Source organism: Hordeum vulgare, chromosome 6H (genome assembly GCF_904849725.1).
Source record: "Hordeum vulgare subsp. vulgare chromosome 6H, MorexV3_pseudomolecules_assembly, whole genome shotgun sequence".
Lineage (NCBI taxonomy): Eukaryota > Viridiplantae > Streptophyta > Magnoliopsida > Poales > Poaceae > Hordeum > Hordeum vulgare.
This window is the reverse complement of record NC_058523.1, coordinates 555733759-555745988: the sequence shown is the minus strand read 5'-3', so window position 1 is coordinate 555745988 and position 12230 is coordinate 555733759. Positions and strand designations below refer to the sequence as shown.

The following is a 12230-nucleotide window of genomic DNA, read 5'->3' as shown; positions in this document are numbered from 1 at the left end:
CCTTTTCTACTTGAGTAATTATGGAGTTCCCTATTTTTTTCAAGTCAAACATTCATTGAAGACCAGTTGTGCCAAAGTTGTCTTTCCTATGCCTCCAAGCCCACAGATAGGAAGTATTGTGATATCTTCTTTGTTGCTGCTTGTGGATAACAAAGAAAGAACATTCATCATGTCTTTGTCTCTCCCTATGATGAGGGATTCAATCACATCTGATGTTGTTTCCCGTGGATCAGGAAACTGGTGCGCACTAATTAGGCTGGAGTTATCATGTGTGAATTTGAAACTCTCGTGATCCTCTTTGATCTTCCTCAGCTGACATCTCATCTTATTCGTCTTATAAGCCATGGTAATCTTGGGTGCGATAGCAAAACAGTCCAGCTTCCCAATCATCTACAAGGAAGTTCAACAAGTGATTATGATATAACATAAAACCTGGAAGCAACTACACCCGGCCCTAATAAGTGCATCTCCAACAGCCGCTATACTAGCGCCGCGTCGTAAAAAAGGCATTTTTAGCGCGCGCGCTGGAGCTCCACGGCAAAAATGGCATTTTTAGCGCGCGCGCAACGCGGCGGGCAGCTCCAGCGCGTGCGGCATTTTCAGTTTAGCGCGCTGGCCGAAACGCATTCGCGCGCCCCTTATTTGTTGCGCCAGCTCCCGCGCGCGCGACTCTCCCGCGCTCGCTCCTCCACTCTCGCGCGCTTGCTCCCCAGTGCCACCCCCTTCTGGCCGCGCCGCCGCCGGCGCTCGCGCCCCCGGCGACCGTTCAGGCGCTCCCCGGCCTATCCCCGCGCCGCTGTCGCCGCCCGCGCCCGCCGGCGACCACTCAGGCGCTTCCCCGGCCTGTCTCCGTTGCGGCCGCCGCCCGCGCCACCCGGCGACCGTTTAGGCGCTTCCCCGGCCTCCCCGCGCCGCCGCGCTTCCGCCCGACCCCCTCCTAGTCCCGCCGGCCCTCGGGTGCCTCCGACGTCCGAGGAACAGCGCCCGAGCGCTCGCTGCCGCGCCGCGCTTGCAAGGTGTTCGACAAAACGCCTACAAGGTATGTATTGCTCCAAACTTATGAATTTGGTGCATGTTTTGAATTGTAGTTTTTATAGTATAGTATTGAACATTGTAGATGAGTTTGTCGTATGATTCTTCCGAAGAAGAATTTGATATGGAATAGGAGGAGGATCTTGCAATGATAATAGCTATGCATATCAATAAAAAACCGAAGCACGGTGGTTCGGTTATGGGTCGGGAGAAAATTTGGAGAGATATGATTGATGCCCATAACAGATTGATGAAGAACTATTTCGTGGAGAATCCCACATACCCGGAGTCATATTTTCGTCGCCGGTTTAGGATGAGCACAGACTTGTTCAAGCGCATTGCAGAGAAACTAGCGAGCCATGACCGGTTTTTCCAGCAAAGGAGGAATGCCGCCGGAGAGCTCGGACATAGCACCTTTTTGAAGGTGACAGCCGCATTGCGTATGTTGGCATACGGTATCCCGGCTGATTTAATTGATGATCACTTGGCTATGGGTGAGAGTCAAGCCATCATGTGTGTCAAGCGCTTTGCAGTGGGAATTGTGCAAGTGTTTGGCGAGGAGTATTTGAGATCTCCCACTGCTGAAGACGTCGCAAGGCTATTGGCGATGAACAAGGCTCGCGGCTTTCCTGGCATGCTTGGCTCAATAGATTGCATGCATTAGAGTTGGAAGAATTGTCCAAAGGCATGGCATGGGCAATTCCACGGCCAAAAAAGGGTTCCACTATAATCCTTGAAGCGGTGGCCGATCAGGAGACTTGGATTTGGCATGCATTCTTTGGAATGCCTGGATCTTTGAATGATATCAATGTTGTCAACCGGTCACCACTGATGAATAAGATTGCAGATGGTGAGTTGCCACCGGTGCAGTTTGTAACAAATGACCGTACGTACAACTATGGCTATTATCTAGCGGATGGCATCTATCCAAAGTGGCAAACCTTTGTGAAGCCGTTGAAAAAGCCGAAAGGTAAGAAAAATCTTGATTTCCACAATGCTCAGGCTGCTGCTAGAAAAGATGTGGAGAGAGCATTTGGGATTTTGCAAGCCCAATTTGTTATTGTGAGAGGATCGGCTAGATTTTGGGATCAAAAAATGCTTTGGTACATCATGCATGCTTGTGTGATCATGCACAACATGATCATCGAGAATGAGCGTGGCCAAGATTTAGATTACTCACAGTATGAGCTCTTGGGACATCCCGTGCGAGTGCGACGGAGGGCTGAAAGGGTAGCCCATTTTGTTGCCTCCTATCATGACATTCGTCCTCCCGCAACGCACAATGATCTTCAGAAGGATCTGATTGAAGAGTGGTGGGCATGGCATGGACGACAAAGATCATGATTTGGTTGTGTTTATTGCATATTTGTATTGTATTGTTCATGAACTATTGGTTGTGTTTATTACATTATTTGTTGTACTGAATGATAAACTATTTGTTTGATCAGTTGTAATGACTATTTATTGTTGATTTATTTTGTTTGTTTGATCATTTTTGCTCCTATTTTTTGAAATGTACATGTGGTTTGTGCGTGTTGCGCGCGCTGCATTTTTGGGCGCTGCTGGAGCGGCGCGCGCGTGCTGCATTATAGCGCGGCTGTTGGAGCCAGCGCCTATCCCCGCGCTAAACCAGCCGGAGCGCGCGCGGCAAACACATTTTTTAGGCTGGGCGCGAAGCGCGGCTGTTGGAGATGCTCTAAGATGTAGTATTTATGGTCCCTCTAGCTACCCGGTAGCAACATGCTGCATGGTAGAAATCCAACGTAAATCTTTTCGACGGATGTAACACATAGCTCCCCTTGTAGTACTATTTTTTTGGTAGGAACCGCTAAGGTTCTACCGGTTCTAGGGCGGAGGTTGTAGGCGATGAAGTGAGGGAGGCGAGGGCTAGAACGCAGCTGCCGATGGCGGGGCACCATAGCACACGAGAGGGAATAGGCGGAGGTGTGAGACGGCGGCGCGGCTAGGGTTCCGGCACCTCTGGGAGCCGACAATAGAGATATGTCTATATTGCTTAATTCTAAAAGAGCTGTTTACATCGATTTATATAATCTCACGGCTGACTAAGATAACTTGGAAACTAAGAAAACTAATATAACTTGGGTTAAGCCCATAATCCTTTGGTACGTAGTACCGATCATAACATATTTCCCCGCCTGCGCAAACAGCTCGTCCTCGAGCTGAAAGTCTGGATAGTGCTAACTGAATTCGTCACGCTGCTCCCAAGTCGCATCCTCCTCTGGAAGGCCTTCCCACTGGATTAACAGGTACCACACTCCGCGCCGTAATTGAGCCCGCAACACCTTTGCTGGCCCGGGAAGGAGGCGCCCGTCGGAGGTAGGGTGTAGCGCCGGCGTTACCGCCGGTGGCTCCCCACGGAAAGGCTTCAGGAGCCCCACATGGAAGACGTCGTGGATGCGAGTACCCGCCGGAAGCTGAAGGCGGTAGGCCACCTTTCCGATGCGCTCCAGCACGGAAAATGGCCCAGCGTAGCGCGGTCCCAGCTTGCGCTTTGCGCGCGTGTCAAGGGACTGTGTAGAACGGTGAAGGAGACGCATCCACACCCAGTTGCCTACCGCGAACTCTGCCTCACGGTGGTGGCTGTCATAGTAGTGCTTGGCCAACTGTTGGGCCTGAACGAGGCATTGGCGCACCTCGGCAAGCATTTCGTTGCAGGTGCGAAGAAGATCACCTGCCGCCTCTGTCCTAGCCGTCTCCGGATCAACCGGCGGGATGGGCGGGGGCGATCGGCCATAGACCACCTCGAAGGGCGTGGTGCGTAGGGCGGAGTGATATGAGTTGTTGTAGCAGTACTCCGCCCACGCAAGCCAGTCCACCCAAGCATGAGGACGATCACCTGTAACACAACACAAATACATGGCAATCACTTTGTTGACCACCTCAGATTGGCCGTCCGTCTGAGGATGGAACGTCGTGCTCAAGCGAAGCTTTACGCCCAGCATCCTGAAGAGATCGCGCCATACATGTCGTGTGAACACCGGGTCCCGGTCGCTAACGATCGAAGAGGGAAACCCGTGCAGGCGAACGATGTCGTCGAAGAAGGCCCGGGCAACAGAGGTGGCGGTGTAAGGATGGCCAAGTGCGATGAAGTGGGTGTATTTGGAGAAACGATCGACCACCGTGAGGATGACGAACTTGCCGCCCACCTTGGGGAGGCCGTCGATGAAGTCCATGGAGATATCAGCCCAGGCCTAAGAAGGCACCTCCAAGGGCTGTAGCAGCCCTGCCGATCGCTATGTCTCCGTCTTGTTATGTTGGCATGTCGCACAAGACCGCACCCAGTCCCGAACCAGGGCCCGATCACCGGGAATGTAGAAGTCGGTGCAGAGACGGTGGAGGGTCTTCTGCACACCCTCGTGGCCCGCTGAGTGGGCGAGCAGCAGCACCTGATGACGGAGGTCACCGTGGTCCGGCACGAAGATCCGTCGCCCATGCAGGAGTAGACCCGCCGCCAAACCACATGGCTCCTCCAAGTCACCGGCAGCAAGGCGCTGCCGAAGGAGCTGCGCGTTGGGCGCATCCGTGGTGGCCCGGCGGATGTCGTCGAAGAGGGCGAACGAGGGCCCGGACCTGATGCAGAGGGTGTGAAGGCGTCGCGTCGGAGCAAGCGTGTGAGCGGGGATGCGATGAGGCTGAACTCTTGAATAAATTTCCGGTAGTAGCCGGCGAGGCCCAGGAAGCCGCGGAGAGTCTGCGGGGAGTGCGGCGTCGGCCAGGCCGCAACGGCTGCCACCTTGTCGGCGTCCATAGCAACACCCTCAGTCGAGATGACGTGGCCGAGGTAGGCAACTGAAGTCGTCCCGAACGAGCACTTCGAGCACTTAAGATGAAGGTGGTGCGCTCAAAGCTCGTTGAAGACGATGGCGACGTGTTGAAGATGTTCCGCCCAGGTCATGCTGTAGATAAGAATGTCATCGAAGAAAAAAGAGCACAAACCGACGTAAGTAGGGTCAGAGGACGTCGTTCATCAAGGCCTGAAAGGTCACCGGGGCGTTGGAGAGACCAAAAGGCATCACTAAGAACTCGAATTGGCCGTGATGAGTACGAAAGGTTGTCTTCGCGACATCATCTGGGTGCATCCGCACCTGGTGGTAGCCCGAACGAAGGTCGAGCTTGGTGAAGAAGCACACCCCATGTAGTTCGTCCAGGAGCTCGTCCACGATTGGAATGAGAAATTTGTCCTTGAGTGTCAGGGCGTTAAGAGCACGGTAGTCGATGCAGATGCGCCAAGAGTCGTCCAACTTGTGGACGAGGAGAACCGGCGCCGAATATTGTGAAGTGGAGATCCGGATGATGCCCAGGCTAGCATGAGTGCGCACTTCCGCTCCAGCTCGTCCTTTTGCACCTGGGGATAGCGGTAGGGGCGCACCACCACCGGCGTCATGCCTGGCATGAGGTGGATGCGGTGGTCATATGCCCGGGCCGGCAGGAGACCCGGAGGCTCGTCAAAGAGGTCGTTGTGCTGCTGTAGGAGGTGATCCAACAGAGAGTGCGCGGACTTGGCCGCAGTCGCGGCCAGCTGCGACTGTGGCGTCACTGGTGAAGTGCCAGCCGCGCCCTCCCACCGGACGCGACGACCCAGTCGCCAGAAGGTCATCGACAGGGCGTCAAATCGCAGAGAATGGGACCCACAGTCTGCCAGAAGTCGATGCCGAGGATGAACTCGAAGCAGCCCAAATCAATCCCAGCACATGTGATGGAGAATTTTTCATCGCCGATGGTGATGGGGATGTCCCGTGCAATCCCATGACAGCGGAGACGGTCGCCGTTAGCCACGGTGACCTGCAGCTGCTCCCCGCCCGACGGCTGAAAGCCCAAGCGGCGCATGGTCAACTCGGGCAGGAAGTTGTGTGTGTAGACCGTATCTAGAAGGGCTAGGAGATGCTCGCCGTGGATCGTCACTGGCAGGAGCATAGTCTTCTCCGCTCGTATACCCGCGAGGGCGTGGAAGGAGAACACGAGTGCTGTCGCCGGAGCCGGTGCGTCCTCCACAACAGCTGGGTCGGCCAAGTCGCCCCGTTCGGCGATGGCCGTGTCCTCCTCGACGTAGTCGACTGCCTCCAATTAGAAGAGGCGCGGGCAAACGTGGCCCGGCACGTAGGGCTCGTCGCTGTTAAAGCACAGCCCCTGGCGACGACGCTCGAGCTGCTTGGTCGTGGAGAGCCGGCGGAAGGGCCACGTCGAGGCTGGCGTGGTAGTCGCAGGGGGGACCGTGGGGGGCGGCCCGACACGGCCGGAGTCTGGGGGACCCGGGCCGGCTGCCGGCCACTCCGAGCCGGCGTCACCTGCTGCAAGGCTTGTGCGCAATGCTCGAAGGCGCGACCGTAGTACATGGCCGTCTGGAGGTCCAGGGCCCCCCGAAGTTCCACGTCTACGTGGATGTGATCCGGCAGACCTCCCACGAAGAGCTCGACCCGCTGTTGGGCTGTCACGTCGGGGGCGTGTCACGCCAAAGCCTGGAACCGGTCAGCGAAATCCTGGACCGTGGAGGTGAAGGGCAGTCGGCCGAGCTCCGCCAGCCGGCTCCCTTGTATCAGGGTGGCAAACCGAAGGAGGCAGAGCTCGCGGAAGCGTTCCCAAGAGGGCATGTCGCCCTCATCCTGCTCGAGGGCGTAATACCGCGTATGGGAGGCACCACAAAGGTGATATGGGGCGAGCCAAGTGCGGTCCGACGCGAGGGTGCATTGTCCCCGGAAGAACTGCTCACACTGATTGAGCCAATTGAGAGGGTCCTTGGTACCATCGTAGGTGGCGAAGTCAATCTTGGCGAAGCGGGGCGTCATTTGAGAAGGACCCCCATGTCCGTATGGATCGGCAGTGTAGAGCAGCGAGGGGAACGGTGTCGAGTCGGTGGCCCCCGGGGGTCCCCCATGGAACGGAGGCTCGTCGCGGCTGACATAGGGGCCCGGGGAGTTGGAGCCCTCCCGTACTGCATGGCGGCCGTCGGCTGCGCCGACGCCATTGTGTAGACCGGTGGCGGAACAGACTGGGCCATCCAGGCCGGGAGCGGGGACGGCGAGGACGGGAACCGGACCTGCTGGATCGGGACGCCCGCTGGTGTCGTGGAGGGCGGTCCGACCAGCGGCAGTGTCTGCTGGAAGAGGGCGGTCAAGGCGGCCAGGGCCGCAAGCGCCTGATGCGGCCAGGCCGACCAAGGCGGGGTGGTGGCGGCAGCTCAAGTGGCCCAGCGATCGCGGAGCCCGGCGCTGGTGGCTGCTGCCAGGGAAGCAGGTGCAGGCCGGCGGCGTCGGGGGTCGGCAGCGCCGCCTGAGGCGGTCCGTAGGGGCCGGCCAGATACTGGCGGATCCCCTGGACCGCAGTGGCGAGGTCGCACAGGCCCCCGTGACCTCCTGAGGGGTATAGATGACAAGGGCCGGGGCGGCATGGGAAACCGGCTCAGCGCCAGCCGCCGTGCCCAGCGGCGCATTGTAGATGACCTGCAGCGGGGCGGTGGTGACGAGGGGAAAGGTGGTGGCGGGCGGAAGGGTGGTGGCGGCCGACGAAGAGGACATGATCGGCATGGAGTCTCTATATACCAAATTGGTAGGAACCGCTAGGGTTCTACCGGTTCTAGGGCAGAGGTTGTAGGGGATGAAGTGAGGGAGGCGAGGGCTGGAACACAGCTGCCGACGGCGGGGCGCCTCCGCGTACGAGAGGGAAGCGGCGGAGGTGTGAGACGGCGGCGCGGTTAGGGTTCTGGCTCCTCTAGGAGCCGGCAATAGAGATATGTCTATATTGCTTAATTTCAAAAGAGCTGTTTACATCGGTTTATATAATCTCACGGCTGACTAAGATAACTTGGAAACTAAAAAACTAATATAACTTAGGCTAAGTCCATAACTAATCCTTTCTATAGGGTCTCCTCCTTTGGCACGTAGTATGGATCATAACATTTTTATTCTTATATACCTAGTTTCATGGCCGGGATCTGTACACCAGATTTAAGTAGGCTATAAATTCCTCTTGTACACCCATGGCTTTAATTTTTAGAAGGGTGTCAACAAATTTCAAGCTTTAAACGTTGCAATTAACTAGTGCACCAGTTGCTTGCATCGGAAAGTACGTTCAGATGATCAAGCACAGTGGCGGAGCCACGGGGACCAGCAGGTGCCTGGCACCCCTAATACCATGGATTTGTTCCTAATGACTACATGAACAACAGATTTCTCGAAGGGGAACGTTTCCCCCCGGCGCGCCGGCCGAATCGTTCGCCCGGTCGCGCGCGGGTCGCGCTCACTGATAGGTGTATGCAGCATTTTTTCGTAAAAATTGCTGCAATCGTGTATTTTTTTGTTACAAACGTTTTTTCATGCAACTTTTTTCTGGTGTAAATTTGTTGCAACCAGCGTTCATATTTGCTACAAGAGTTTTTTATTTACTAGATTTGTACAGTAAAAAAGTTGCATATACATTTGGTTGCAACTCGAGTTCGTTGAATTTTTGCTACAACCGACGTTTTGACTTTTGCTACAACCGTGTTATTTTTTGCTACAACCGACATCATTTTTTGCTGCAACCGTTCACTGAAAAAGTTGCATACACGTCACGTAGATTTTTGCTACAACCGTCGTTTAACTTTTGCTACCACGCATCATCTTCTTCGTTTTTTTGCTACGATCATGTGGATATATTTTTTGCTATAATTAATTTTTTTGTTGCAACCGTTGCGAAAAATGATGCATAGCGTCGAGATTAGTTGCATGGAGATAAAAAATGTTGCATGAAAAAATCTGACGGTCCCCCGTGCAGATCGGGCGGTCAGCCTGCGACCGGCGCTACCGCTCGCGCCGGCGCGCCGGCGCCTAGTACTCCCCTTTCTCTAACTGGCCCTCCCCAAGACCGTAATTTCACTAATCCTGCCTCCACCACTGATCAAGCATGGTTTTTTGGATAATAATATAATTAATAATCAAATTATTTGACGAAAGCAACAAACTCTGTACTAACTAGGAATATTAATTAATGAAAACCGATTGAGGTAAGGCAAGGGCGGCATATGTATACCTTTCTGGAGGCTGGTTCACTGTTAGCTTGGAACTCATCAAGCATATAAGAGATGTCATAGGCAGCGTGCTTGAGCCGGTTGAGCCACAACCGCACCAACTCCTCCTTGACAGACCGCCTCTCAGCATCCTTGAGCACCGCCTCCATGGACTCCAACGTGTCCTTCATGTCCTTGAGGTCGTCCTTGAAGCTCCACAGCATCGTGACCTCATCCCCAATGGCGGAACCTAGCTTATTGCCCACTGCTGAGACCACAGCCGAGGCGAGCAACCCGGCTACATGCGCCATGTTGTTCGTCTTCACCGTACCTTCTCTCTCTCAAGTTGTAGCTAGTATGCCAATTGGAGGAGATGGTGGACGCATACCAACTCATGCATGGTCATAGGTTATATGTATGACCCCATGCTCCACCGAGATGGAAAGGGATCATCTACCTTGCTTAATTGTGATAATGCACACAGCACAGCACACGTTAGCTTTAGCTTTACCAGCAGGCAAGGGTCAAGAAAAGAATCTCAAGTCTTTCTCACTGTAAAGGGAAAAGAAAAGGAACCAGGAGAAGGAAAGAATGTGAACTCCATCGTCCCCTAATATAGTTTTTTCTTAGATTACCTGATGCATGGTCTGATCTGTATGTAGCTTTTGAGTTCAATGAAGATGTTATAACCGGCGCCACTTATAGCCGGAAGAGGCCCAATGGGCCCATTTAGTTAGGAGCTTAACCTAAGTTATCTTATTTCTATTAGCTTTGAGGTTATATAAACAGTTGTAAGACACCCTCTAAAATTAAGCAATAAGATTATATAAACAGTTGTAAGACATCATGTCGTCACCACCGCCCTCTCCTAAGGATGTCTTACAACTGCCGACCACCGCCACCGCGCCGCTGGCCACCACGACCGGCACTGCCCCTGCCAACGCCGGCCCACCCAGCCGCGCCGCCACCCGCCGGCGCGATCCGCGACCTTGCCACCACCGTGCAGGTGATCCGCCTCTACCTGGTCGGCCCCTACGGGCCGTCGCCGCCCAGCGCGCTGCCGCACCTGGCGGCCGCAGTCGCGCTCGCCGTGCAGCCTCCGCTGCTGCTGTCGCCCCCGCCACCCTCCGCCAGGCCGCTGCAGCTGCCACCGCCACCTCTGGTCCGGCCCCCACCACGGTGCCAGGGGGGTCCCGATTCACCAGCTCTGTTTTCCCCCTTCGTCGTCGCCGCTACTGTCCTAGGTCACCGAGACGTCACAGACGGTCTACACTACGGCCTCGGCACCGCCTCACATCCAAGCACCCCCGGCACCATCCCCGTCGTAGGGCGTGCCCTCCAGCTTCGGTGGCCCTTACGTCGTCTCCAACGGTTACCCGGCGCCGACCCCACTTCTCCGTGCCGACAAGTTGTACCACCACGGCGGCCATACACACCCGCCGCCATGCTTCGCCAAGTGGACTTCGCAACCTACGACGGTACCGAGGATCCCCTGAACTGGCTCAACCAATGCGGCTAGTTTTTCCGGGGGCAACGGACGCTAGGGCCGGACCGCACCTGGATAGCTTCATATCACCTCCGAGGCGCCGCACAGACGTGGTATTACGCTCTAGAGCATGCAGGACGAGGGTGGCATGCCCCCGTGGGAGCGTTTCCGTGAGCTCTGCCTCCTACGCTTTGACCTCCGATCCAAGGGAGCCCGCTGGCGGAGCTTGGCCGTCTACCCTTCACCTCCATGGTGCAGGACTTCGCCCGACCGATTCCAGGCCCTGGCGTGTCACGCGCCCGGCGTGACGGCTCGCCAACGCGTCGAGCTCTTCGTGGGCGGTCTACCGGATCATATCCGCGTGGATGTGGAGCTGCGGGGACCTCGGGACCTCCAGACGGCCATGTACTACGTCTGTGCCTTCGAGCGTCGCGCGCAGGCCTTGCAGCAGGCGTCGCCGGCTCGGGGTGCCCGGCAGCCAGGCATGCCACCCCCGACACCACCAGCACCGGGGCACCCGCCCACGGCCTCTCCAGCGGGCAACGCTCCGGCTAAGACGCGGCCTTTCCGCCGGCTCGCCCCGGCCGAGAAGCTCGAGCGCCGTCGTCAGTGGCTTTGCTATAACTGCGATGAGCCTTACGTGTCAGGCCACGTATGCCCGCGCCTCTTCTACTTGGAGGCGGCCGACTATGTCGAGGAGGACACTGCGACGGACTTTCATACCAGCACACAGGCCTAACTCGACTTGTAGACGGACAAAAATACAGCCTGGTACACATACGTGACCTAGGACATCTAGTACTCGGAAAACCACCTGAACTATTACCCACCTAATCTCCGGCTACGTTGATCGCTGTTTAAACCTAATAGCAAAAGGGTCTGTACGTTGCGACGGGACAAAAAAATGCATGATAATTTTTTAATCAGCAAACATTTTATAAATGAAAAAGTATTTTATAAGTCACAAATCATTGTTTTTTTGAACTTTTAGAATATTTTTTCATTCATGCTCATTTTTAGAATTGACAAAATTTTGCACAATTTCATTATAAAAAGTACTTCATGAACTTTTAAAAAGTCATGAACATTGTTTGATTTCTCGAATATTTGTTTTCAAAATTTCAAACATTTTCTGCAAAATCGCGGGTATTTTTGAATCCACAAACATTTTATAATTTATTAAACATTCTATTTCAAAATTCCCACTTTCTTAAATTTTCGGAATTTTTGTGAAGCCCCAAATTATTTAAAGTAGAACAAAATTCCCGAAGAAAAAAATTCACGAGGGAGTCGCCGACGGCGAAGTACTTAGTGAGCCCGTCGGCGTCCTAGTAGGGCAGGGTCGCCGTAGCGCAAACAAACCAAAATAAAAGATGTGTGACCACCGGCTGACCCGCGGGGCCCACGGCCAATGGCCACCACCTGACCACCGGGCCCCACAACCGTCGCACACCGGCTGACCTGCGGGCCCGGCAAGGGATGGCCCTCCCGTGCCACTGCCACTTCCCCGAGAGCAGATCGGCTTCCGCTCCCCTCGAGCTAATCCCAACCTCCCTCCCTATGCTACGCGCACCCAAAACCTTCCTCCCCGCAGCCGCTGACAGCCATGGCCCACCCCACTCCCACCCCGCTGCTCCTCCTCCTCTTCCTGCTCGTCGCCGTCGCCGCGTCGGGAGAGGAGGGGGCGGGCTCGTCGTCGGCCAGAGACAG

The 12230-nt window shown here is 55.2% G+C and overlaps 1 protein-coding gene across 1 annotated transcript; it reads right to left on the bottom strand.

Annotated features, from left to right (window-relative positions):
* Positions 1-39: 39 nt before the first annotated feature.
* Positions 40-9401, bottom strand: LOC123405886 (putative disease resistance protein RGA1). Its single transcript, XM_045099408.1, has 2 exons — positions 9058-9401; positions 40-390 (listed from the first exon to the last, which is right to left on the bottom strand). Exons 1-2 carry the CDS (start codon positions 9343-9345, stop codon positions 40-42), a joined length of 639 nt encoding a protein of 212 aa, XP_044955343.1. The 5' UTR covers positions 9346-9401.
* Between the last annotated feature and the right edge of the window lie 2829 nt (positions 9402-12230).

Excerpts from the sequence above, each read along its gene's own strand:
- LOC123405886 (XM_045099408.1), bottom strand. The coding sequence starts at position 9,345 with ATGGCGCATGTAGCCGGGTTGCTCGCCTCGGCTGTGGTCTCAGCAGTG. Across the intron at positions 391-9,057 it reads GTGAACCAGCCTCCAGAAAG|ATGATTGGGAAGCTGGACTG; the intron begins GTATACATATGC and ends ACTTCCTTGTAG.